At 46.6% G+C, this 26,694-nt stretch overlaps 2 protein-coding genes across 4 annotated transcripts; one reads left to right on the top strand and one right to left on the bottom strand.

The window, feature by feature from the left end:
- Positions 1 to 642: 642 nt before the first annotated feature.
- Positions 643 to 26,694, bottom strand: casp2 (caspase 2, apoptosis-related cysteine peptidase). Of its 3 annotated transcripts, none has more exons than XM_056286778.1 (11): positions 26,605 to 26,694; positions 10,841 to 11,004; positions 10,585 to 10,755; positions 9,314 to 9,383; positions 8,796 to 8,887; positions 7,138 to 7,320; positions 6,204 to 6,332; positions 6,012 to 6,102; positions 4,791 to 4,991; positions 2,645 to 2,754; positions 643 to 2,512 (listed from the first exon to the last, which is right to left on the bottom strand). In XM_056286778.1, the coding sequence occupies exons 2-11, from the start codon at positions 10,991 to 10,993 to the stop codon at positions 2,378 to 2,380; spliced, it is 1,335 nt and encodes a 444-aa protein (XP_056142753.1). In that variant the 5' UTR covers positions 10,994 to 11,004; positions 26,605 to 26,694; the 3' UTR covers positions 643 to 2,377. The 3 variants fall into 3 exon arrangements, with proteins under 3 accessions (XP_056142753.1, XP_056142752.1, XP_056142754.1); XM_056286777.1 differs by lacking the exon at positions 26,605 to 26,694 and adding an exon at positions 11,574 to 11,685; XM_056286779.1 differs by lacking the exon at positions 26,605 to 26,694 and adding an exon at positions 11,574 to 11,685 and having other exon boundaries at positions 4,803 to 4,991.
- Positions 12,981 to 21,253, top strand: rap1gapl (RAP1 GTPase activating protein-like). Its single transcript, XM_056286775.1, has 19 exons — positions 12,981 to 13,180; positions 13,359 to 13,391; positions 13,529 to 13,619; positions 13,863 to 13,898; positions 13,994 to 14,041; positions 14,228 to 14,425; positions 16,341 to 16,438; positions 16,622 to 16,700; positions 16,805 to 16,858; positions 17,006 to 17,089; positions 17,802 to 17,902; positions 17,997 to 18,126; positions 19,477 to 19,638; positions 19,755 to 19,826; positions 19,974 to 20,060; positions 20,601 to 20,756; positions 20,869 to 20,952; positions 21,048 to 21,076; positions 21,166 to 21,253. Exons 1-19 carry the CDS (start codon positions 13,110 to 13,112, stop codon positions 21,251 to 21,253), a joined length of 1,701 nt encoding a protein of 566 aa, XP_056142750.1. The 5' UTR covers positions 12,981 to 13,109.

Here is a 26,694-nt window from a genome sequence, read left to right as displayed (position 1 = left end):
TTGGGCTGATGAGGCACGCTGGTTTAAGCCAAACACACATGCACATACACAAAAACCGCATAGATCCCCTTAACCCTGCCCTGCTTTGTGGTCCACACGCCAATGCATAACAGCCTAATCTCACAGCGCACCAGAGGCCAGCAAGAAATGTGTCACTCCAACCGCCGGTCTGTGTGTGTGTGTCAGGGGAGAATGACTGTGGACAGCTGGCCCGGGCTCTATCTGATACACAGAGAACATTAGCGCTGCTGGTGGACTGTGCGTGAGAGATGCAGACGGTCCGGTCACAGCACGGAGGGTCCTGAGCGAGGTGGACCAGCCGCGAGCCAGTCACACTACACCTGAGGACGAGCGGCGCCGCAGAGGACAGGCTGTACGCGGGCTGGACAACACACACACAAACACGGCAACAAGGAGGATCGGATAATGAGGAGCCATCCAAAGCGCACCCGCGTGCATAGTTGTCATATTCGCAGGAATATCGAAGTGAACATGCTCAAGGGCAGACACACACTTGAACAGACACACACACACACACACACACAAAACAACAGAAAGTTTTGCTGGATTTAAAAAAAGGCGATGGCTGTTTATTGTGTATTACAACAGTTGGCAGTTGTTCTTGACAGAAATAAACCCCTGCTTCCCCTCCCTGCGCCCCACAGTAGCACGGCACTGAACCCGACTCTCCGTGTCTGACACGGTAGGACACTTACCCTTTCATATTGCTCTCATGTCATTCATACATTATTTACCATGAGGTCAAAAAAAAAAGAAAAAAGCCATCCTAATAAAGATAGAAATCTTAACAAAGACAGAAATCTTAACAAAGACAGAACAGGTGTGAAGAGAAACTACGAGGGGAACATCTTACACAGTATTAAAAGTACAACAAGCTTCTGTTTCTGAATGTTTAACAGTCTATACTTTTCCTATGGTGTCCTCTTTTCTTCAACATTGTTTTAGACAAACACACTTGCCTGGTGAGGAACATTCTGGGAAATGTCAACAACGTCCATACAGACGTGTGCAGGGGCTCTGTGTGGCTAGCAAAGCGATACACTATGCTGCCCATGCAAGAGTATGGCCACACGTCCATCAAACACATCACTTATCGTGATGAGGCTCCTGTGAAAAATTGCATAGACAAGAATAACAAGAAATCACAAGTCATACAACAAATACAGCACGGCAGCCAACCCAAATGTGATCACCTGGCGGTCCACACGAGGGGAAATACTATTAAGAGTCAGAGTTAGCAGAAAGGTCAGAGTTCATACTGTTGGTGCATGACCCCAAAACTAGCACCGCATTCCCCTGGCAGACCACCGCCCTGGGGCGCCCAGTTTTACAGCGACACAACTGATGCAAGAGGTGACTTAGCGGCTGGGTTTGTATGCTGCTGCGTATGAGAGCCTTTACAGCCGGTGGAAGAATTCAACCTACGTGAATGGGAACTACTACAATACGGACTTGAACAGTCAGGAAGATTAAACCTTTAAGCTGCCAGTTAGATGTTCCCATCATGCCTTTAGATAACCCTGTCCATGAGACCAAACATGTTTGAGTGACTGGTCACTTTCTACAGAACATACCTAGTATGTTGGAGTGCCTTCAAACTTACAGAAACATTTCATTTTTGAGACATTTCAATTTACTTGACCATAGCTGTCAAATAAGGACCTTCTGTACATGTACTGGGTGAAGCTTCCCCTGGAAGTCCCCCAAAATACAGTGAAGGAGAAGTTGAAAGCGTTTTCCTATGTTGAGGTAGCCAATTATTATATACTGCCCCCTGCCTGTGGTTATGGTAACCAACAAGAGTTGATTCTAAATCAAAATTAACATTATGTACAAATGGGCTTTGAAATCTTTACAAAAACAATTTGACACAAAATAAAGCATCAAAAATAGATCTGTGTACAAAATATGCTTTGCATTATAAAAGAGACACTGAGACCTCATAGTTGCTGTGCAGTGAGGAACCAAAAGCCAAAAAAACAAGATTTGTGTCTGTTAGTTAAAAGGCTCAACATTTAAACCTCATGACTGGCATGGAAAGTAAAACACAAGAAAGAAAAAGCTTAGCCAGTCAGTTGTATACGAATACATTTCCCCTTTCAGCACATGTGGATTAACACAAGAAATCTTCCTTTTTCCGTCCCAACATATGTGGGTGTGTGTGTGTGTGCCGTGCGTATACACTCATGTGTGTATAAAGGGGGGGGCTATTTGCACAGCAATCGGAATGACTAAATCTTCAGTATGAATGTGAATGTGTAGAGTCCTAACTCTGGAATGTGAGTGTGTGGCTGCAATCTGGGTGGAATGAAAGGACTATTGTGTGAGTGTGCGTGTGTGTGTGCACATGCGCATGTCAATACTGGGGGTGATACTTGGGGAACAGGTAGAGGTCTTTGCAGAGAGAGCTGGTGAACTCTGACATTTCTTTGCAGCGATCGTAGGCGGTTCCAGGAGCGTGACCCTCTCGCTCTTTGATTCGGCTGTTTACCTGGAGCACCGGGAGAAAAGCAGGCAACCAGAGAATCATTTTAATAGCATAACATCCCTTGGAAAAACACTCCCTTTGCAGTAAATTCCACCGTGTGTGTGTGTGTGTGGATGCCTAGATGCCTGCAATCACCTGCACCAGGATGTCTGCAAGGTGTGTGTCTCTGGCGCAGAGGCGTAGTGCTGCGTTGAGTTCTTGAATGAACCAAGATCCTTTTTTTGTGTTCCTCATGGCTGCTGTGCCTGAAAATTTGAAAAATACAATGTTAAAAAACACACTTCCAGGACATTTGGGTGGACCAATACGATTGCGCGCCAACTCTGAAGTTTATGATTTCCACCCTGACGCTGCTTCTGGCTTGGCCGGGTGGAGAGGTGGTAGGTGTATGAAGTGTGGGTGGATCCGAGGGAAACGGAGGGAACCTCTACATATTATATTCCCCTGAGATATATTGTTTTGAGAAGAGGTCCGTGACTCCATCTGTATCAGAGGATGCACATGGAAATTCCACTTCCGGTGTGGGAAAATGGCTGCAAGAATTCACACTTGCGGCGGCTTCAACCAGTACCGTCCATGCAGCGTCTTTGTCCACGTCTAAGTTTTGTCTTCGTTTGATGGCTGGTAGAGCTGGTGCTGGATTGGCTGGGAGAGCAGGGCAGGCTACACTAACTGCTAGCCCATGCAACAGACCGGCAGTTCCAATAACACAGTGGGCGGTCTGGCGACAGCCTCACCCGGTGTTAACTGTGCTTTTTGTTTTTTTTTATGTTTCCCCCATTTTTTCTCCCCAATTGTACTTAGCCAATTACCCCACTCTTACCCACATCTGGCTTCCCACCCGCAGACACGGCCAATTGTGTCTGTAGGGTCGCCCGACCAAGCTGGATGTAACACTGGGATTCGATCCGGCGATCCCCATGTTGGTAGGCAACGGAATAGACCGCTACGCCACTGCATGTCGAGGGTGTCTGGCTGGGCCCGGGAACTACAGCCTGACAGGACGCGGAAGCAGGGCGGGCTAAGCTAACTGCTAACCCATGCAGACCGGCGGTTCCGACCGTCATCCTGGCTGGCGTTCGTTCCCTTGGACGGTGATTTTTTTGTTTAGTTTGGATATGTGTGTTAGTTTGTATATGTGTGTTGTGTAAGTGTGGATATGTGTGTTAGTTTGGATATGTGTGTTAGTGTGGATATGTGTGTTAGTTTGGGTATGTGTGTTAGTTTGGACATAAGTGTTAGTTTGGGTATGTGTGTTAGTCTGGATATGAGTGTTAGTTTGGATATATGTGTTAGTTTGGATATATGTGTTAGTGTGGATATGTGTGTTAGTGTGGATGTATGTGTTAGTGTGGATATGTGTGCTAGTGTGGATATGTGTGCTAGTGTGGATATGTGTGTTAGTTTAGGTATGTGTGTTCTTGTAGATTTTGCATGTGTTGTTGTCTTTGTGTTGTATTGCTGTGGGCTGGGGAAACGGCATTTCTTTTCATTTCATGTACACAAGTGCATGAAGTGGGACGACAAATAAACATGTCTGTGAATGTTCTCATTCATCCGGGTCATGGTTATTCGAAGGAGTTGAATCAAGTGCAACGGGACTTGGTATATATCCATGAAGACGTTTCGCCTCTCATCCAAGAGGCTTCCTCAGTTCGTGCCTGTCTGACTAGAAAGGCACGTCTGACTATCTTGGTCTAGTCAGACAGGCACGAACTGAGGAAGCCTCTTGGATGAGAGGCGAAACATCTTCATGGATATATACCAAGTCCCGTTGCACTTGATTCAACTCATTTGGATGATGACAAATAAAGTGTTGCTGGTTCCTGAAGTGTCTGCTGCTGTGCAGTACGCCCATGCAGTGGTGGGGCTTTAGGTGAACAGGGAATTGGACATGCCAAAAGGAGAAAAATTAAACAAAACAAAACATGCGATTACCACCTGATGAAATCAAGGGAGTTAAGCACTGTTGTGGCATCTGATTCAGATTTGTTGTGTGCAAAATTATTGTAAAATTTGTTTTCCCCTATTATATCTGTTGCCAAAACGTCCTAAAACCTGTTGCTAAAAGTTATTTGAAGCCATTTCCATCACCCCTATTGATTTTGTGTATATTTCTAATTTTTCCCCATGTACAGGACATTTCCCATCTCCATTGTACAACAACTTAGCCTGGAAGTGTTGGACATAAAAACTGGATTGTTGTCTTTAAAATTGCTTTGGTTTAATTCCAAAGTTTCACAATTCATCCAACTCCATAACAACCAAATATATTACTTACAAAGTCTCTGACCTTTGAGGGAGGCGAAGCCACAGATCATATCAGAGCGCTGGGGGAGTTTAATCCTGGGCCTCCCAAACTCCTCTCTCTGTGTGGAGTCTGCATCACCCTCTCCTTCCTTCCCAGCATCCCTCTGTTCACAGCTTGGGGAGCAGGTTCTTTCCGGCCCATCGATCTGCTCCACTCCACAGTCCATCTCCTCTGGAAAGCGTCCGGTAAGGACAGAAAATGTAAGTTCAACTGTGACTCCCAACAGCCTCGTCAAATAAAAAGTTTTTTCCAAAGATTTTGTGCTCATGCCTAAATTCAAGAATTGTGACTTTTAAAATAATTTATATTAATAATGACTAAGTTGGGGGCTGAGAAATGTTATGCTAGGGAGTAGGGACACCTGTCTTATTTGATTTTCTAGTTTTGTTTTTTCAATTTCCCCAATTGTGCTTGGCCAATTACCCCACTCTTCCAAGCTGTGTCGGTCGCTGCTCCAGACTACCACGTCTCCTCCGATACATGTGGAGTCACCAGCCGCCTCTTTTCACCTGACAGTAAGGAGTTTCACCACGGGGACGCAGCATGTGGGAGAATCACACTATTCCCCTCCAGTTCCCCCTCCCCCCGAACAGGTGCCCCGACTGATCAGAGGCGGCGCTAGCACAGCAACCAGGACCCATACCCACATCCAGCTTCCCACCCACAGACACGGCCAATTGTGTCTGTAGGGACGCGCGACCAAGCCAGAGGTAACACGGGGATTCGAACCAGCGATCCCCGCAACGGAATAGACCACTACGTTTCCCCTGACACCTAACTTATTTGATTTTCTCATGTACTTTGTGACAACTGTGAGATGTAATCCAGGGAAAAGTTTTTATGTTTGGAAAAAAATCCGACTGGGGTGCCCCGGTCGCCGAATGGTTACAGCGCATGCCACATAACCACAATGTCCCAGGTTCGATTCCAGCTAGTGACCTTTGTTGCATGTCATACCTATCTCTCTCCCTCTGTTTCCAGTGTGCCACTCCACTATCCTCTATCCAATAAAGGCAAAAAAGAATCCAAAAGTAAAAAAAAAAAAATTCAAGACTGTATGTCTGCATAGAAAGGCAATTACTTTTAATGGCCCCGTGATTTTGCCAGCGCTTGCTTGATTGCTTTTTGTGTCATAACAGTGGCTGATAGTGACTGATGGAGGGGCAAACAGAAGAGGGCAAAAAGCCTCACCTCCTCTACAGGCCTGAATAAAGAACATCTTGGGTTTATTTTGAAGCAAAGGACAGTGGGCATTGTCAAATGCCTCAAAAATCCAGTCAAGCTGAAACAGACAAAAACAACAAGAGGGAAAAGTTTGAATATGAATTGTGCTGTTGTTAATCTTGATCATGTGTTCCCGCAAATAACCATCCACCAACGTACCTGCAGCAACTGTCCGTCAATGCCATACACCGCTCCTTCCACTCCATGTGACAGCAAACACACCACACAGCTGTCTACTGTCTGGTGATCTTCTCTCCGCCGAAACTGCTCAATGCATGTTCGCATGCCCTGGACAAACAGTGGGGAAAGAGTGAGAGGCGGTCTAAGAAGAAAGAAAGCCACTTTATTTTGTCATTGTACAGGTTACAATGAAATCTGTATTGTATAGGAGCAGTGGGCAGCTGCAGCGCCCGGGGACCAGCTCCAGTTCTTCTATTGCTTCGCTCAGGGGCACAGACAGGAGTATTAACCCTAAAATGCATGTCTTTTTGATGGTGGGAGGAAACCGGAGCACCCGGAAGAGACCCACGAGGACACAGCGAGAACATGCAAACTCCACACAGAAAGGACCTGGGACGGTCTGGGGTTTGAACCCTGAGCCTTCTTGCTGTAAGGCAACAGTGCTAACCACTGGGCCACCATGTCATAAAAGGATAAGTATATGCCAAAGGACTTTAAACCTTTGACTACTATGTGTGCTGAAAAAGGGGATGGACAGGTGGCCAAGAGGTAGGGCAACATGTGTTCCACCCAAAAGGTCTCTGGCCAAGACTTTGAAACGCTGCCTGGTTAACAAAGAATATGAACTAAATGCCTAAGGTATCAACAAAACATGTATACAGACAATGTGGAGGAACCTCTTCGAAGAGCATCTTGTCAGCAAGCAGGATTAAGGGTAATCAAGAAACTGATTGAAGTTTGACAGTTAGCCGTGTATTATGTGGTTTTTTTAATGACCACATTTGTATTTTACAACTTCCTTTTTACACATCTGGTGGCTACTTTGTGAATAACATGGTTCATAAGAACTTGTAAATACAGAGAAGAGCACAGTGATCTATGTATGTATGAGTGAGTGTCTGCATCCTGTTACCTGCACTGTGAGGTCTCTGTGGACAGTGACTGAGTAATCCATCTCTGTGAAGACTTTCCTGAGAACCTCCTCATCTACCTCACCTCCCGTCCTAAGGCCAAGGTCAGGGGTAGTGCAGGGGTCAAAGTTCACATTGCTGATCACCAAGGCAAGGCCACGTGGGAAGGACCCCATTCTGTAAGACTAAAAGTGTGGGAGGGAGAGAGGCAGGGTGAGAAAGAGAAACAGAATGGAGCATAAATGGATGAATAAAGAAAAACAAAGATGAGAGAGCAAGTATGGAGTAATTTCGGCAAGCACGTCGGGTCCCAACAGGTTCCGACATGCTGAGTCGATTTGGGCTGGGCTCGGGCCTTTTTTATTTGTATTTTATTTTTGTTAGATCTGGCTTGGGTTGGACTTGGGGTCATTTAACTTCCAATCTAGGTGCAGAGCACACATAGACCACTGTATGAAATATTGTTATATTGATTATATCATAAATGTTATATAGATGCATGTACGTGTGCATTACACGTGACAGTTGACCATGCCATTTGCGTGTCTTTGTGCGCATCAGGGAGAGTGTGCATCAGAGGGTTATGTATGAAACGTATCAGGGCTTTTAATTTGAAACAACGGACACAGGAAGTGGCGACATTCATTCAGGGAGAGACATTGACCTGTACATGGCTGGTCCCTGCAGTTATTAAACGATATCGGGCAGAAAATCCGGTTTGGAATCATTTTGAGAGGGTAAAGGATGACCACAAGAAGGTGATATGCAAACTCAGCAGGCAAAGAGTCGCCTTTCATTCAGTGACCTCAAACATGACAAGCTGTGTGACGTTATACTGTGTTGAAATAAATTAACACAATGTTCAGTCTCCTTGCTGGTTGTTCCGACACGTTATTCATTACCTCTTTTGCTGGCGTCATTAACAGGTGGCTCACTTTGTGCATGCACTTGTAAAATTTATATTTTAAAGTCTCACAAGTTATTGTGTTGCTGCTACAAGTTTGTAAGTTGTGTGATGTTATATACTATGTTGAAAATTAACAAAATGTTCAGTCTCCTTGGTCCTTGATGGTTGTTCCGACACATTTAGAATCATTACCACTTTTGCCTGTGTCGTCAACAGATGGCTTGCTTCGTGCATGCACTTGTAAAATTAATATTTCTAAGGCTCATTATTTCAATTTTGTATTTTTCTGTAATGTAGCACAGTGTTAACAATGTTACTGCTAACATTTTTTTCTCAGTCACAGAACTCAAACCATTTTCTTATGCTCATTTTCTTATGCGCCAAAAAGATATGTATTTAAATAATTGAATTCATATCATAAATGTGCGACAAGTAGTCGACAAATGCTTGAACTAACGATTACTAGTAAACTAGGAAAATCTTTGGTCGGGGGCAGCCCTAGTGGTGTCTGCCCAGAAATGTGTTACTTAGCAATGAATATGGAAATCTTACTGACATGTTTTGATATACAAATGTTTTATAGGAAAGTGGATGGAAAGTACATCAGTGTTTTTAAAACTTTGCATAGATGGGTGGCAGTGATTATCTGTAAGGCTAGAGACTTTTTTTTCACTTTGTAGCCCACAGGCACAAAATAGTAGACTGTGTTTCTGCCAACCTGTTAACATGGTTTAGTAGAATGATGTATTTTACCTGCTGGCAGTGAGAGAGGTAGAAGTCATGAGTGCAGGGAAGCACTGGAGTGGTGATGGGACTATCTGCATCCAGACTCATCTCCATGGAATCTAAACACACACACACACACACACACACACACACACACACACACACACACAACTTTTGTTTAGCAAAGTGTTGAGTTCATTGCATGCTGCCACTAATAGTGGTATGATAGCAACCTTTGTGTTGGAGCTCTGTGAGTGAGTCACAGCTGGGGCATGAGAGCTACCAATAATCTCACTTCTCTCAGTGATTAATTCATATAACCAAACATCTATAGTTTCTGGCTGTTAAGTGTCTTCAAGTCAAACAACATATGGATGGCACATAAATGAGCCGGATGATTCAATCACAACAGGATCAACAATACAACCCCTTCCCAGCTCCCACCCCTGGTTTCCAAAATAACATAAAAAATACTATGGGGGGAAAAGGTGAGGTAAAGCAAACCATCTGACCTTCAAAGTAAGCCACTTAACCATATCACTCACCATGCATCCTTGGTCTCTTAGCAGCAATTTCTTCTTGTGTGGGAAGTGGGAAAGTAGAATCCACAACCCTCTAAAATTCAAAATCATGCATAAATTATTAATTACAATACATACAACATAGTTGGGCTATGGCAAAGAAAATTTGAGTGATTATGGAGTGTTCAGTTCTTTTGTGGAAGCAGCTGTGCCTGCAGCTGTTTGCAATGGGACTTAAGACTATTTTAATATAGACTACCGTGCCTGCTGTCTTAACCCTGAACAGGCTATCCAACCTCTGACATATGCAATCTATGACACTCACTTCTGCCTCCATGTCACCTACCCTGTCATTCTTCTTTTGACTCTGTTTGTTCTTTTCCTCTCCCCCATCTGAGCTTATCTCTCTTAATGATGACTCAAAGAGTAGCCAGCTGTCTGTGGCTTGGATTGGGCATGATGTGGTGCTGCTCCCCTCACTCTTGTCCTCTCTATATAATGAGGCTATCTGTGGAGGATAGAGATGTGTAGGCCTAATTCTTTCTCTGTCTGTCTGTGAGTGTATGGAAAAAAGTTGACAGTTTTCAATTTTCAAAATATCTGAGTAACTCCTGACAGTACTGATGTTCTCAAACTGACAACATTCTCCTGATAACATTAGCCTTATATGCAGGGGTGGGCAATCTTAATAATAATAATGATAATTTTATTTATATAGCACCTTTCTAAAACAATTTTACAAAGCGCTTCACAAAAAATAAAATACAGATAAAACCAGACAAGGCAGGAATAAGAGTAAGATCAAATAAGAGTAAAATTAAAAACAGTAAAAATAAAAACAAATATCAAAATTTTTTAAATGCTTTCATAAAAAGAAAAGTTTTAAGACAAGATTTAAGACGAGATTTATCCAGAAAGGGCCAGTGTAGGTGAAGGTTTTTGTTCCAGCCAAGCAGTTACAAATATGATCCCACTAACCAACCAGTAGAGTCTTTGCTTAGGAACTTGATTATGAGACACAGGTGTGTAATTGCTTGGTTGGAACAAAAACCTTCACCCACACTGGCCCTTTCTGGATAAGACTGCCCACCCCTGGAAATGTTAAGCGATTATGTGGTAGTCCTGACCAAAGAATTAGTGAGCACTCCTATTCACTTCACTCTTCTTTGGTGTCAGCATGATCACCTGCCCTGGGTCTGCCTTAAGATCACAACTTGGTGAGTATTAACACGTGAGAATCAGTACTGTATATGTGTACATGGAGTCTGGGGTAGTTTCATGGAGTGAGTCCTCACCTCTCCATTCCTCTCTCTACCATCTTTCTCTGGCGATTGTGTGAGTAGGGCATACAAGTGCTGTTGCTCAGTGTCTCTGAGAGCTGAGCAGAAGCTGCTGAATGCTTTGGGGCCTCGCTTGGGTAGGAAGAAAAGCAAACGGCAGTTGCGCTTCTGAGACGTCTGCTGAGCCTAGGGTAGAACAGCAGGAACTGATAAGGTCATCAACAAAGACGGCTACAGTCAATCTAACTCTGTGACTGGGTGCAGGTGATACCAGAATTTCCTCTGCCATGTTTTCCGTAAGAATCTCGTCTGCCTGCAGAGACTGAATGAGCAACTCGTCCACCACCATTTCTTTGCAGAGAACCACAGAGCGCTTTAGCAGCGCAATTCTGTCCCGCTTCTGCATCCCACATTCCGACATCATGGACAGATTTCCTAGGTGCAGGAAAAAGACACATGGCGTTGTTAAGGCAGACATGTCAGTCACGTGACGTCATCAAAAGTGAAGCTTTGACGACAATTTATTGAAGGCGTGTTTATGCACAAGGTACTGTTATGGACGAACTGCAGTGAACCCTAAAACCGGCTTTGTTCCGACTGCAGCTGGTGCAGTACCGTGCAATAGCTCTGTTACTACCGTTGACCTGGCCACTCTCATGCAATCTGACGTTGCGTTCAATCTTAAACGTTCAAATGTGTCCGGACGTCGCACAGCACTGACACCTGGCTTTCCTGCGCCGTCGCGACGGCTGGCTGTGAGAAAGCGGAGGGGGGGGGGCAGACCCAGACCCAGACCCAGACCCTAACTCAGCGGGTCCTCCGTGGCGCCGGGCCGGGCAGACGCGTGTATTTACCGAGTAACACGCGGGAACACAGTGCACGTTAGGTGTGACGGCGGGCGACGGTTGGCTAACGCCAGTTAGCTAACAGCTAGCTAACGTCGGAATGCTCAGCCCCCCCCCCCCCCCCATGCACGAAGTTGCCGAAACCGATTCCGAACTTACTTCGGAGCCTCCTCCCGCTTCCGTAAGTCTGAACTGGACCAAAGAGACGGACGCCGTGGCAACTCTTACGTGTTAAAATAAATTATCTATCTTTCTGTCTGTCTGTCTGTCTGTCTGTCTAGCACTTCCGCGGGCTATACCACCGTAGTAGCAACAGAAGGCGGGGCCACGAATTCATCTGGGATGTTGGCCAATAAGAACGGGGGAGAGATTGTGACTGACGTATGCGGCAGCGAATCACTCGACGTCGTGCGGCGCGTTCCCACCGACTGGAAAAGCGGCGATATGGAAAAGTGAAATTTGAAACTCTGCCGCGTGTGAACGTCGACCAGCTGATGAGACCCGCCACGCGTGTCTTGCAGACCCACGCGTGTCTTGCAGCGCGGCTGCAGGAGGATGACGTGTCGTCTGTTTGGGGGGAAAAGCGGTAAGCTGCTGGAAATTAGCCCCCTGCCTGCGTGCATATACGGTTTAGCTGCATAAGGGGGGGGGGGTTTACTTTATGATTTGTAAGATGGAAACGCAATTACGTTTTTGTTTCGCTCTCGTCCCACCCCCTTAATTCTCCACCATCCTAAGGCCTCCTCCCTCCCTCCCTGCCTGCCTGCGGTGCAGCGCTACACCCTCACTGTGCCAGCTGTCAATAATTGATGATTCCCACCGACTCAAAGGGCACCGCTTATTTTGGACCACCTATTGGCTTCTACTTGCGAGGATCCTACACCTCCCAAGTTTATTTTTGAATGCTATGTTATATATATATATATATATATATATATATATATATATATATATGTGTGTGTGTGTGTGTGTGTGTGTGTGTGTGTGTGTGTATGTATGTATGTATGTATATATAATTGCTGAGATTTTTTCCCTGTTTCCCTCCATCCACGACACTTAACAAACATCTATGAACAAAGTGATTCTGCTGCTGATGTCCAACGTGGGCGTTGGGATGGTCAGAAGGCCGTTACTAACTACTTTTGTCTTTATTTGTCTCGATCAGCTTGCCTGAAAATGGTTTGGTGGTCCACTCTGGTCAGTGGGAGACGGCTTAATGAGTGGGTGCAGTACGCCAATCATCTAGGCATTAATAATGAGCTGTGTAACATAACCCTTTAATGGTGTTACAGATGCATGACAGTATAACGCCACCGATGTAGAGAAGCGTGTCAGGTTTCAGAAAACCTCTCATCCATTTCTTCATCTGTTTACATCTACCTTTGCCCGTGGCCAGACGGAAACTACACAGGTTTTTAGTAGATAAGGGTGATCAATAGATCTGACTGTTATCATGCCAGAGGTTTTCAGCTTTTTCCTCAGACTGCACCTGCGGCCATGAGCGGGTTAACGTTGCCCGTCTGGCAGACAGCAGGATAAAGGGGGAGGAAGTGGAAGGAGCTTAAATGAATGAGGGAGGCAGGGGGCAGAGTGGAGGAGGAGGAGTGACAGAATGAACGAGTGAATTCATTCAACCTCATCCAGCCCTGGTTGACTTCATAGCCAACTGGCAAACACTCACACTGACACAAAGCCATGGAGAGAGAAAAGAGGAATGAGAAGTTCTTCTCCAGAAAGAGAAGTTTCACTTTTGGAGCATATGGAGGGTGAGTAAAAACAGCCCTTTGTGTTGAAATCCGACTGCTTGGATGAGGTTCGCTCAAATTGCAGAGTTCATGTTAGGCAGCTTCGTATTCTGAGTAATTAATGTAATTTTCAGATAAAAGTATGCTTATCTGCCTAAGATGGTATTTATCTGAGCAGCTATCGCTTCCTTGTTTACAGTGTGGACAAATTTACATGTGGGGAGACGGCGAGGTGAGGCTCTGCATGCTGTTCACGTCTTTTGATAGAAACCCCAGTCAGGTACTACATACAGACCCTCGACCAGCTGATGTTTAATGAGAACTGATGAGTTGCACTCCTTTCTTGTTCAAATCCACCTGTTGCCGCAGACCTGAATCTGTTGAACGCAACATACTGGAAATCCTGGATTCTCCTGCCAGTGAGACCAAGCCGTTCCTCTCTGCCAGCAGCAACCAAAAGGTGACACCACTATCTCTTCAGCATTTACTGTAACGCCTTGCTTTGACTGAGTGTGCTCGATGCCTGGTACCAGGAACTCTTCCGAAAAGAAGTCGACCGCGTCTCAGTTGTGCTATTCCTGTTCTCGCCAGTGACTTGTCTTGTTCGTCATGTTCCTCTTTCCCCTCCACGTTTCTCCTTTCCACTTTTGCTTCATCTGACGGGCAAATCCTTCATGTTCCGGCCTGCTGTTCGTCACTGCAGGCGACAGAGTTATTCGAGATAATAGCAAAGCTGCAGGTGAGCATGCGCTGTAATGGCTCCGACAAGTGTGCATCCGGCGAATGTTACGTGTCGTTTTCTCACGAGTGCCCTGCGGTCTTCTGCTTAACCAGGGCAGCCGGATAGATGAGCAGCGATGCGAGTTCCCGCCACCTCTGAAGGTTAGTTGCTGCTCCCCTGAAACACCACTCGCCATTTTCTAAGCAGCGGGTGCACGCGTGTCTTTCTGTGTTGACAGTGACCTTGCTTGATCACCACACCAGGTATTTTGTTTAGCCCAATAACAGAGTGTCCCGGACGTGCAAGCCCGCATCATCACTGCTGACTCTCCTCTGTGTTTGATTTAGTGCCAACTTTTACAGATAGGGGGCGAGCCGACCCTCGTCGTGCCGCCAAAGCTGGGAGGCTACTGGATAGACCCCCCCCTGCAGAGGCTTGTAGACGTGAGTCCCACCTCTTCCCAGTACGGCCTGGACCCGGAGTGCTACGACATCATGGAGCGGGACGGCGAGGCCAAAATCTACCACGACTCCTTCCGCTCACGAGTTAGTATCGGCCAAACCCGGGTCGATGGATCCCCCCGCTCGATAGCTTTTATCTGACTTTTCCTTCCCAATAACACCTGCTGCTAATCATTCTCAGAACCCAGAGGCTGAACCGTCAGGCGATGGTTTAGTCTCTGGGGACAGCGGCCAATATGTCGGGGCTTCCGGTGTAGCTAGCGGCTGCTCGCTTCCGTTTCCGATGGGGACTTCCTGTCCCGCGCGCCTGTCGTTGTTTACAGTCGGGTTGGCACCTTGAGACGCGGGGATGGAGGTGGAGGCGAGAGACGACGTCTACGACCGGGCTGTTTCACGAGTGGTCGACACGAGTCTGACCTTTCTCTACACAACACACGAACTTTTAATACTGTAACGTGCACGGATGAGAACACGCGCTGGCCGCTAGGTGGCGGGTCTGACCCTTTAGTCGAGCGGTTAGCGATGCCTCCTGCGGTGCGGGCGATACGGGTTCGCTTCCCGGCCGCGGCACTTCCTGTGGTTGCCCCCCGAATTCGCTAGATTGGTGTCAGAAGTGGGATGGAGCCATCGGAAGCGCATGCGCCCTGAGGCGTGAAGGAGCTGATATGCTTAAGCGCGGGGACGCGCTTCCCGAAGGAGGGGGGTAGTGTAACGTGCATGGATAAGAAGACACGCTGGCCGCTAGGTGGCGGGTCTAACCCTTTAGTCGCGCGGTTAGCGATGCCTCCTGCGGTGCGGACGGTACGGGTTCGCGTCCCGGCCGCGGCAGTTCCTGTGGTTGCGTTGTCCCCCGAATTCGCTACAATACTTTTTGTAGGAGTTTTAGGTCCGGACGACGTTTCAGCCAGTGTGCCCCGCCTCTTTCGCTCCCCATACAGACCGTTCCCAGCATGCAACCGGGCGTGTTCCTGAAGAAATCACCGCCTACCCAAAGAGTCGGTAGTACTACTGCAGTGTTTCTCAACCGGGGGTCCGCGGACCCCTAGTGGTCCGTGGTGTAATTGCAAGGGGTCCGTGAAAATAAAATATCTTTAAAAGAAAGATCCTATGACATTTATAGAAATAGGATTATTTTACTCAAATGCGACTGAGACCTTTATCTAGCTAAACTATAAAGGGTAACAGGACTTTTTTCTCTAATTACATCTGTTTCACAAGTGTCATTTATTGTATTTTAATAAGAGATCTCGCTCCCGGTTGCATTAGAAGTTACTGCATAAGAATTCTGTGTTGTTAACTATATCTAAGTTACAACTGAAAGCTCTTATTTTTGCCCCAAAGAGTGAATAAATGCTATAATGCAATTTAAAATGCAGTTTCTACTGTTTCTACAAATTGCAACCCCCCTCCCCCAAGATCAGGTGGAGGGGTCCTCAGGGTAGATCAAAAAATACGCAGGGGGTCCAGGACCCCAAAAAGGTTGAGAACCACTGTACTACTGAGACCAGAACGCTTCCGATACCAAAATCCTCTGCTCCACCCCCTCCGCCGATCCGGTGGAGGGCTGCAGACTACCACATGCCTCCACCTATACATGTGAAGTCACCAGCCGCTTCTTCCCTGAGAAGTTCCGCCAGAGGGGCGTAGCGCGTGGAAGGATCATGCTATTCCCCCCAGTTCCCCGAACAGGCACCCCGACCGACCAGAGGAGGCGCTAGTGCAGCGACCAGGACACATATCCGGCTTCCCACCAACTGTCTGTAGGGACGCCCGACCAAGCCGGAGGCCACACGGGGATTCGAACAGTGTTAGTTGGCAACGGAATAGACCGCTACGCTACCCGGATGTCCCCCGGGCCTACAGACTCCACACACACACACACACACACACACACGTACATGTTAATAGAGAGTAGTTGCTCATCATCAGGGAATGTTCCACATGGATTTGACAGGTGCTTCACATGCTATCTGCTGTCCAACCCTCTCTTTCCTCCCAGCACCATCACTCCTTCACGGCGGTTGACCCTTCCCTGGGACCCTTAGTTCTCTCCGTGTGTTTGGAGGAGGAAGAACAACGGCTCCGGGTGATACTAAGGTTGGTATTTTGAACTACTCTCTTTCAATTTGCCATCACAAATTGCTTGCAAGCTGCAGGCAGCCTGGTTGCCTTACAGTCTTTTGTTTTGTTTTAATCCTCTTTGAATTTCGCTGTTTGTGACAACAAGTTTAATTCCTAACCGTGCCGTGTTGCATAAAAACTGTGTTTATTATCTCACAGAACGAGGGAGTGCTCTTTGCATGGGGTTTTCTCTCTCTCTCTTTTCCCTAACATCCCTTCCTCTGTTGACTTAGCCAAGGTATAAACTACATATTCACAACATAGTCCCTTTTAATCACATTTAATCTTGTTACATGCATCCACGGATGTCTAACCATGAGGCCACAATCATGTCCCTTCTAGATGCTCTGTGACAGTGTGACTGTCTCTAGGTTTGAAGTGGTCAGCTACCTCAAGGTATGGCACTGTTCCTGTTCTACTCCTGATGATTGACGTAAATTTAATTGTCAAATTACCCCACACTCTGGACAAATTCTCATACCTCTCCCCTCCTCCCCCTCCTGCTCCCATTACCTCCTGTATCTATTCCTTGCTGTCACTCAGGCTCCAGAACTCATAGCAGCATTTGATGAGCACCGACTGACTCCCAATTTCAAGTTTGGCATCTTGTACCAGAGAGAAGGCCAGGTAAAAATGGTGCCGCGCCTCCTACTCTTCTGAATTCATCAAAATACTTAAGTATGGCACTGTACGAGCTCTTTCCTTCTCATAATCTGTCCAGTGGTCACCAACCCTGCTCCTGGAGAGCTACCATCCTGCCGGGTTTCACTCCAGCCCTACTGATTATCTACCCAGATAGCATCCGGATGTGGGCCACTTCAGGCAGTGATGCGGCACTGATGGCCTTCTTCTGGTCCTGACAAAACGGATGTGAGCCTGAAGTGGCCCACATGTATAATAGCAAATATGGCCCAAATATGCCAAATCACATGTGGGCCTTTTTGGGCAAAGCTGCGGTGTTCTGGGCAACATGTGATCTGGATGTGACCCTGAAGCAGCCCGTGTGGTAAATGGTGAATATGGCCCAAATATCACAAAACAAATATGGCCACCTTTGGCAAATATGTGGCACATGCGGCATTGCTATGGCTTGGTTCTGGCCCAGATCTGGCAAACAGGAGCGGACCGCCCAAGTGCCATCGTTCCACGCGGTATGTGGGCCGGATGGAGTGTCGGGGTGGGACGGGTCCGGGCCACAGCAACTTTGCTGTCCGGGTACTTACCAAGACCTTGATTAATGGACTCAGATGTGCTAAATTAGGGGTGGAGTGAAACCCAGCGGGACGGCAGCTCTCCAGGAGCAGGGTTGATAACCACTGAATCTGTCCCTATTTCCAAGATCACCGAGGAAGACATACTTAGTAATAACGAGGAAAGCCAAGGGTTTCGAGATTTCCTGTCAATTTTGGGAGAGACGGTTCAACTGCAGGGATTCACTGGGTAAAGTGCAGCATGCTGAAGTGTTTCACGAGGAAAAATGACAAATACGATGTGTCGCACCACGTTATGCCTGAATTGAACACCCTTTACTCAGATTCAGAGGAGGGCTTGACGTGTGTCATGGCCAGACAGGAAGTGATGCGGTCTTCACTTCCTTTCACGGGAGGGAAATCATGTTCCACGTGGCGACCAAGCTGCCTTTCACAGAGGGTGACCCACAGCAGGTGAACTGCCGCGTAATCCTGAAGACAACCGATTACAAATTAACAGAAAATTCACACACACACACACACACACACACACACACACACACGCACACACAGTGTTTTTGACGTCTTGACACTCCCTAACCCTCTGTTAAGATGACAGGAAAGTGATTGTTTTTTTTTTTTTACCAGACTCTGCTCCATGCATGACTTCAGTCCACTGACTTCCGGTTTCTACTGCAGCAGTCATACCAGTTTCCTGTTTGTTGGCGTGTGCTATTGACAATAAATGGATGTCAAAGTTTCAAGTTGTACATTTCAAGTTACGGACGGACGGACAGAACTTGATATGTACAACTTGAAACTTTTCACCCGTTTGCTGGTAGGCGGCCCTGTGATGGCCTGGCGGCCTGTCCAGGGTGTGTCCTCGCCTGCCTCCCAATGACTGCTGGGATAGACTCCAGCATCCCTGCTCTCAGGGTCGCAGGGATGCTGGGATAGACTCCAGCATCCCTGCGACCCTGAGAGTAGGGATGCAGGGATAGACTCCAGCATCCCTGCAACCCTGAGAGCAGGGATGCTGGGATAGGCTCCAGCATCCCTGCGACCCTGAGAGTAGGGATGCTGGGATAGACTCCAGCATCCCTGCGACCCTGAGAGTAGGGATGCTGGGATAGACTCCAGCATCCCTGCTCTCAGGGTCGCAGGGATGCTGGGATAGACTCCAGCATCCCTGCGACCCTGAGAGTAGGGATGCAGGGATAGGCTCCAGCATCCCTGCGACCCTGAGAGTAGGGATGCTGGGATAGACTCCAGCATCCCTGCGACCCTGAGAGTAGGGATGCTGGGATAGGCTCCAGCATCCCTGCGACCCTGAGAGCAGGGATGCTGGGATAGGCTCCAACATCCCTGCGACCCTGAGAGTAGGGATGCTGGGATAGACTCCAGCATCCCTGCGACCCTGAGAGTAGGGATGCTGGGATAGACTCCAGCATCCCTGCGACCCTGAGAGCAGGGATGCTGGGATAGGCTCCAACATCCCTGCGACCCTGAGAGTAGGGATGCTGGGATAGGCTCCAGCATCCCTGCGACCCTGAGAGCAGGATAAGCGGTTTGGATGATGGATGGATGGATGCTGGCAGGTGCAGGTGAAAGTTTGTCGACAGTTGTGTGCACGTCGTTGACATTTATCCATGGCAAATCTTGCAGGCATTGCAAAAACTATGCCATTGTCAATAGCACACACCAACAAACAGGAAACTGGTATGACCGCTTCAGTGGAAACCGGAAGTCAGTGGACTACAGTTATGCAGAGTGCACTGACGCCAATTTAAGTTTTGTTTCCCTTTTCTTCATCACCACACGCAGTTACAAAGGAAGAGACACATCGGTAATGATATCGTAGCTTTGGTCTACCAGGAAGGTTGCACCCCTTTTCTTCCTGATGTCATCAGCTCCCATTTCCTTCACTGTTTTCTGGTTGTCCGGAGAGTTCAGGGTGAGGAAGAGGAGGAAGCAGGAGCATATCAGGTGAGTAGCAGCTGTTTATGGGAAGAAAAAAACCCCCAAAATAAAGTCATCTGCCTTTTGTGGGAGATGTTGATAATTAAATGCCGATTGGTTTCTTCTCCATCCTGTGTTTACAGGTATCAGTCACAGCCAGAGAGGATGTTCCTGCATTTGGTCCGGTCCTCCCAGATCCCCCTATCTTCAGAGATGTAAGTAAGGAACAACCTGAGGATCAACAAGGACCTCTCATTCATCTGCATTATTTTCTGTTCTCACTGCACAAACCCCCCCCCCCCCCCAAAGGTATGGCCAGACCACATGAGATCGCTCTTGTCTTTCTCTGTCTTGTCTTTCAGAGTGCTTTGCTGAGGCAGTACATTCTGACCAAGCTGATCAATGCAGAGATCTCCTGCTATAAAGCTGAGAGATTCAGCCGACTGGAGGTGGGCAGAAATATATGTATTTATCAGGGCTGCAACTGAAGGATTTTCATTACGTGGATTAAACCAACATTTTTGTTCAAGTAATCGATCAATCATTTAGTATATAAAATGTCCAAATAAATGATAAATACTTGGTACATACAACCGGTGCCACCCCCCCCCCCCAAAGTATTCATTTTATAATGATATGAATCAGAGCAAAACAAACAAATCTTAGCATTTGCGAAGTTGTAACCAGAAAATTTGTTATTTTAACCTAAATGAGAAATTGAATACCAAAAGTAAGGTCAGTTAATATTCTGTTGATTGACTAATGGACTAATTGTCAGCCCAAGAATTCATTTTTAAATGTTTGTATAGTTTTCATCTGACACTTCTCACAGGGCCCTGTGATGGGCTGGCGATCTGTCCCTGCGTGTTTACCACAGCCTGCTTGGATGGGCTGCAGCCCCCTGCAACCCTGAATTGGATAGACAATATATATAATGGATGCATGGGTGTCTTTGATTTCACTTTTTTTTCTCCCTCACTCCTTTCAAGCTGCGCACTCGCACATCGCTCCTGGAAGTTTTGCAGGCCGAACTCTCCACTCGCTCCCACTGCATGATGGGAGATCCATCACTGTCCTCCCTCTCATCTTCTGAGGCAGTTAGGGTTGTTTCAGAGGGCAGCGGAGGCTTCATTGAAAATTTTAAGGTGAATCAATCCATCACCTTTGTAAGTTTCAGCGTATATACCCTCTTGCCTGATTTCATCGGTTTCCCCCTCTATAGAGGTAAGACTTTAATTTCAAACTTTCTGTCTCTAGAGAGCCATCAGAGTACGGAGTCATTCTTTTGACACTCTTGGCGCACCCAAAAAGACTGGTGGGAGTGTAACGCAGAAACCTAAGGTACAGAACCTCGGGCCAAGACGGAGGACTCTCTGAGTAAAGGGATGTGGGTCAAAACGTATTGCGTTAATCCTTGTTTCTCACTCCATTCGCAGAGTGTATATACAGAGAAAGACGGGGAGAGGTAAGACTCGGGATGTAATAGCATGTAAAAAGAATCGAGGTATAAATGCAGGTATAAATGCAGATAACCCCGCTTTCCCTCTTTCCCAGTAACAAAACACCAGGACTTCTTCATCTCATGGACAGTTGGGGATCTGCCGAGCTCCAAGACCAAGCAAGTCCTCAAGAGGAGACATAGGACAGAGATATTAGTATTTATAATTTAAATATTTCTCTCTCTCTCCATATATATATATATATATATATGTTGGTATTAAAATCTTTTTTCCTGTATCCGTGTTGAGATATATATATATATATATATATATATATACACACACACACACACACACACACACACACACACACACACACACACACACATATATATATATATACACATGTATATACAGACATACATAAAAGGTCATATTATTCAATTCAACAGTCTCTAAGCCTGTAAATGGACTGTGACTTTTTGCTGGTCAATGAACATACCACCCAAACTTGAAACACTGATGCGTTATCTCGGCAGATGAAAATATGGCTAAAAATACACCATCTCAGCTAAAAATGACACTAAGTACAGTGAACAAAAAGTCTATACACCCCGGTTAAAATGGCAGGTTTTTGTGATGTAAAAAAAAAATGAAAGCAAGATAAATTATATCAGAACATTTTTCCACCCTTATGTGAAATTAGACCATAGAAGTAAAGTGGAAAACAACCAAACATTTTAGGGGGGAAAAAATACAAAATGTACACTAACCTGGTTGCATATGTGTGCACACTCTTTTGTAATTGGGGTGTGGCTGTGTTCCGAATCAACCAGTCGCATGCAAACTCATGTTAAATACTATACACTACTATACACCTGCCATCAAAATTAAAGTGACCATGATGTTCCTGTGGGAGTTTCCTGGCATCGTCTTGGTTGCATCCACATGCAAAAGCCATGGTCCACAGAGAGCTGACAAAGCGTGAACGGGATGTCATTGTTGAAAGGTATCGATCGGGAGAGGGGTACAAAAGAATTTCCAAGGCGTGAGATATACCATGGAACACAGGGGACACACTCATCAACAAGTGGAGAAAATATGGAACAACAGTGTCATTACCAAGAACAGGACTTCCCTCCAAAACTGATGAGAAGACGAGGAGAAAACTGGCCAGGGAGGCTGCCAAGAGGCCCACGGAAACATTAAAGGGCTGCAGGGATTTCTGCCAACTTCCGGTTGCTCCCTACATGTGACCAACACCTCCCATATTCTTGATATGTCTGGGCTATGGGGTGGGGTGGCAAGACAGAAACCGTTCCACACGAAAAAACAAAACAAAACAAAACAAAAACACTCAAGCCCGGCTAAATTTTGCAAAAATACACACCCGGTCCCCCAAAACTATGTGGAAAAATGTGTTATGATCTGATGGGACCAAGGTTGAAAATTTTGACCATAATTCCAAAAGGTAGACCCAGAACTTGCTGGAGGGACCACATGTCCAGTGTGGCCTGGGAACCTCTTGGGATCCCCCAGGAGGAGCTGGAGGGCGTTGCTGGGGAGAGGGACGTCTGGAGTGCCCTATTTGGCTTGCTGCCACCGTGACCCCACCCCGGAGAAGTGGCTGGTGATGAATGAAGGAAGGAATTCCAAGAGGTATGTTAGGCATAGTGGCACAGTGGTTAACGCGGTTGCCTCACAGCAAGAAGGTCCTGGGTTTGAGCCCCGGGGTAGTCCAACCTTGGGGGTCGTCCCGGGTCGTCCTCTGTGTGGAGTTTGCATGTTCTCCCCGTGTCTGTGTGGGTTTCCTCCGGGGGCTCCGGTTTCCTCCCACAGTCCAAAGACATGTAGGTCAGGTGGATCGGCCGTACTAGATTGTCCCTAGGTGTGTGTGTGTGTGTTTGTGGGCCCTGTGTGACAGCCTGGCGGCCTGTCCAGGGTGTCTCCCCGCCTGCCGCCCAATGCCTGCTGGGATAGGCTGCAGCATCCCCGCGACCCGGAGAGCAGGATAATCGGTTCGGATAACGGATGGATGGATGGATGTTAGGCACACATACAACACAGCACGTCGCCAGAAGATCACCAGACCCGCGGTGAAGCACGGTGGTGGCAGCAGCAGGCTTTGGGGCTGCTTTTCTTCAGCCGGAGGTCAAGGTGGAGGGAATCATGAATAGCTCCAAATACCAGTCGATGTTGGTGCAAAACCTTCAGGCGTCTGCTGGAACGCTGAAGATGAGGAATTCCAGCTTTCAGCACGACAACGACCCAAAGCACACATCCAAATCAACAGAGGGGTGGCTTCACCAGAAGAGGCCCAGCCAGAGCCCAGACCTGAATCCAGTGGAACATTCGTGGGGTGAACTGAAGAGGGCTGTTCACCCGAGATGCCCTCACAATCTGGCAGATCTACAACGTCTTTGCAAGGAAGAGTAGGAAAATATGACCGAGTGGAGACGTGCCCAGCTGGTACTCCTGGCCAGGGAGAGTGCTGCAATAAAACCAGGGGGTGCCTCAACACAGTGTTGGTTCAGGGATGTGCACACTTAATGTAACCAGCTAACTGTTGGAAGTTTTACGTTTTATTTTAGCTCGTACAACAACCTGACGAGTGGAAAGCGTATCTCAAACGATTGTGTTCATGCTCAGGTTGTTGTGTGGCGAGGAAATGCTTTCTGTGTAAGGTTTTTTCTTGGCCTTTCACCATCCCTGTGAATTGTTGGATTTGTCTTTATCGCTGCCGGTTTAGCGCCGCGTCTCCGCAGGCCTGGTGTGCAGAGGGGGAGTCTGTTGTAATCAAATGACTCGGTTTGAAGTGTCGTGGATTTTTGCTGGCTTTGTTCAGATTATCTTTGTGGGGGGGGGGGGGGGGACTTCACTGCTTAAATGGTCCAATTTTTCAAAGTGGATTAAAGGACAAAAGTTGGGGTTGACCAAAGTGTTTCCAGTTAATTGGAATGATGGAAAACAGGCAATGGGTGATGCCAGGCGATCACAGTTAGATCACTCTTATCTTTCATTTGGCTTAAGGTTTTGTTGGGGTTTTTTTAAAAATTAAGAATACCCCCCCCCCAATTGTACTTGGCCAATCACTCCACTCGTCCCGGTCGCTGCTCCACCCCCTCCGCCGGTCCGGGGAGGGCTGCAGACTACCACATGCCTCCTCCACACATGTGGCGTCACCATTTTGAATGATATTGCCTCATGTTAAACGGACAATTTGCATTTTAATTTTGTAAAACATCCCATTCTGAACGAAACTGGTATTTGGTCACCGGATCGTCAGAATAATTTCATTTGGCCAAGTACACGTAGAGGGGATTTGACTGCGGTTCCTCCATTGCTCAGAATAGACGTACAGCAATACAAATACAAGGTACACAAACATTTTACTACTATGAACGGATATAGATGTGTACAAAAGGTATATGGTAAGAAAGAAAGAATACAACAATGGCACAACAGGAAGACTATTCTGTCCTACGTGTTTGTGTCCATGTATAGACAGGCCGACAGATAGCCAGCATGAAGCATCCCAAAGAAATACAGAGTCCCGGTCCAAGCTGAGGAACTTTACTGAAGAACTTTGAGAATTCAAACCTTTTAGTGAAAAGACGATGCTCTCCAAGGCACAAACATAGATAGAAGCAATAAACACAGGAGCTGGGCAAACATATGAGACTCCGCATGGAAAGCTGGACTGTACTGTTACCATGACAACCAGGCAGCAAAACTATTCCCTGAAGTAAAGTCACGTGAGGGAGGCTAGAGCAGTGGTTCTCAACCTTGTTGGGGTCCTGGACCCCCTGCGTATTTTTGATCTACCCTGAGGACCCCTCCACCTGATCTTGGGGGAGGGGGGGTTGCAATTTGATAGAAACTCCGGTGCAGCAGACCTACACACCCTTCCATTCTGAAGACTGTGTGGAACAGATTTACATCGGTGAAACCGACACATTAATAGAGAAGTGCTCTAATGACAATATTAGGAACACACTTAGTGGTGTCACTGTCCCATCTTCTAGATGTTTCTACTACTACTGCTACTTTTGGCTGCTCCCGTTAGGGGGCGCCACAGCGGATCATCCGTTTCCCTCTCTTCCTGTCCTCTGCATCTCCCTCTGTCACACCAGCCACCTGCATGTCCTCCCTCACCACATCCATAAACCTCCACATCCATAAACATCTTCTCGATGTTTCTGGTCCTCATTATTTGATGATATACGGTGGAAGAAAGCACGGACGATCTGTGATAAATACCGGATCAATAACCAGTTTAATAATCCACAAAAGGATACAACAATATATGGAGCTGGTCCATGGAGCGACTGAAGCAACCTGTCCAAAGCACTTTCTTCTGTACTGGAGCTTAATCCCACCAATTGTGGAGCTTAACCTTAGACCACACCTTTGACCCGAGATCACGTCCCACTATACACCATTATTTTCTTATTAAGACATTGTTCTGGGTTTCCAAACTCTACTAGGGTCTCAATGGTCTTGTTAGTATACTACAACTCTTAGCCTGTTAGTCTGCCATCTAGTGGTCTTATCAGTATACTACAATTCTTATCCTGTTAGTCTCCCATCTAGTGGTCTTATCAGTATACTACAATCTTATCCTGTTAGTTTGCCATCTAGTGGTCTTATCAGTATACTACAATTCTTATCCTGTTAGTCTGCCATCTAGTGGTCTTATCAGTATACTACAATTCTTATGTTAGTCTGCCATCTAGTGGTCTTATCAGTATACTACAATTATTATCCCGTTAGTCTGCCATTTAGTGGTCTTGTCAGTATACTACAATTCTTATCCTGCTGTATTTTACACCATCATTTCCACAGTTCTCATATAGTTAATAAAAAAAATTTATTACCTATAATCAATTATTTTTGATATATTTTTGAATATTTTTTTGCCCTGTGATGGCCTGGCGGCCTGTCCAGGGTGTCTATACCTGCCAACCAGTGACTACTGGGATAGGCTCCAGCACCCCCCCCCCGAGACCCCGAGAGCAGGATAAGCAGTTTGGATAATGGATGGATGGATGAATACCTATAATAGTTACCATTATAATCTAGCATTTGATTCTCGGTTAATAAAAAACAATCATACATTGTAAAAACAAGCCTACTGATTGTAGATGCTTAAACAAGTTATTTCCCACACTCCCCCTCCTCTTTCATCTGTTTTTATCTGTGGATGTCTCTCGTTCCTCTAAGACTCACTCTGTATTGACTGGTGAACTCACAAAGAATGGATTGTGGTGCTGATAGCACCATGAACCGCACATCACTTGCAGCCGCTCGTGTAACTCCAGTGACGTTGTTGGTCACCTGATCCAGCAGCCCAGTCGTGTCAAACATGATCACTCTAAACATGACCATGCTAATGTGGTCAGTCAGCCAGTCAGTCAGTCAGTCTGGGACATTACACCTGCATATTAGCCATGTCTTGGACCAGCCTGAGGCAGCCATTTCCTACCTGTTGCTGTAGTTTACGACAGCGTCAGACAAGGAATTTCTGACAGATTTGTATCGAAACACAGCATACCTTCACCACTACTGTGGACAGTTGTAATGTACCAACTGAGTCCATGTGTCTTTGAAGCCCAAGGGTCAACATGTTACTCCTGGACAGGCA

This window comes from Lampris incognitus, chromosome 9 (assembly GCF_029633865.1).
Source record: "Lampris incognitus isolate fLamInc1 chromosome 9, fLamInc1.hap2, whole genome shotgun sequence".
NCBI lineage: Eukaryota > Metazoa > Chordata > Actinopteri > Lampriformes > Lampridae > Lampris > Lampris incognitus.
This window is presented reverse-complemented; position numbering and strand designations above follow the sequence as displayed.

Bases quoted from the DNA above. Each gene is read 5' to 3' on its own strand.
- casp2 (XM_056286778.1), bottom strand. From the start codon at position 10,993: ATGATGTCGGAATGTGGGATGCAGAAGCGGGACAGAATTGCGCTGCTA. The intron at 4,992-6,011 runs GTGAGGCTTTTT...GACGCTTTCCAG, and splicing joins TATTCAGGCCTGTAGAGGAG to AGGAGATGGACTGTGGAGTG. The intron at 2,513-2,644 runs GTGATTGCAGGC...CCGGTGCTCCAG, and splicing joins TTGCAGACATCCTGGTGCAG to GTAAACAGCCGAATCAAAGA.
- rap1gapl (XM_056286775.1), top strand. From the start codon at position 13,110: ATGGAGAGAGAAAAGAGGAATGAGAAGTTCTTCTCCAGAAAGAGAAGT. The intron at 14,042-14,227 runs GTTAGTTGCTGC...TGTTTGATTTAG, and splicing joins AGTTCCCGCCACCTCTGAAG to TGCCAACTTTTACAGATAGG. The intron at 17,090-17,801 runs GTAAAAATGGTG...CCTATTTCCAAG, and splicing joins TGTACCAGAGAGAAGGCCAG to ATCACCGAGGAAGACATACT.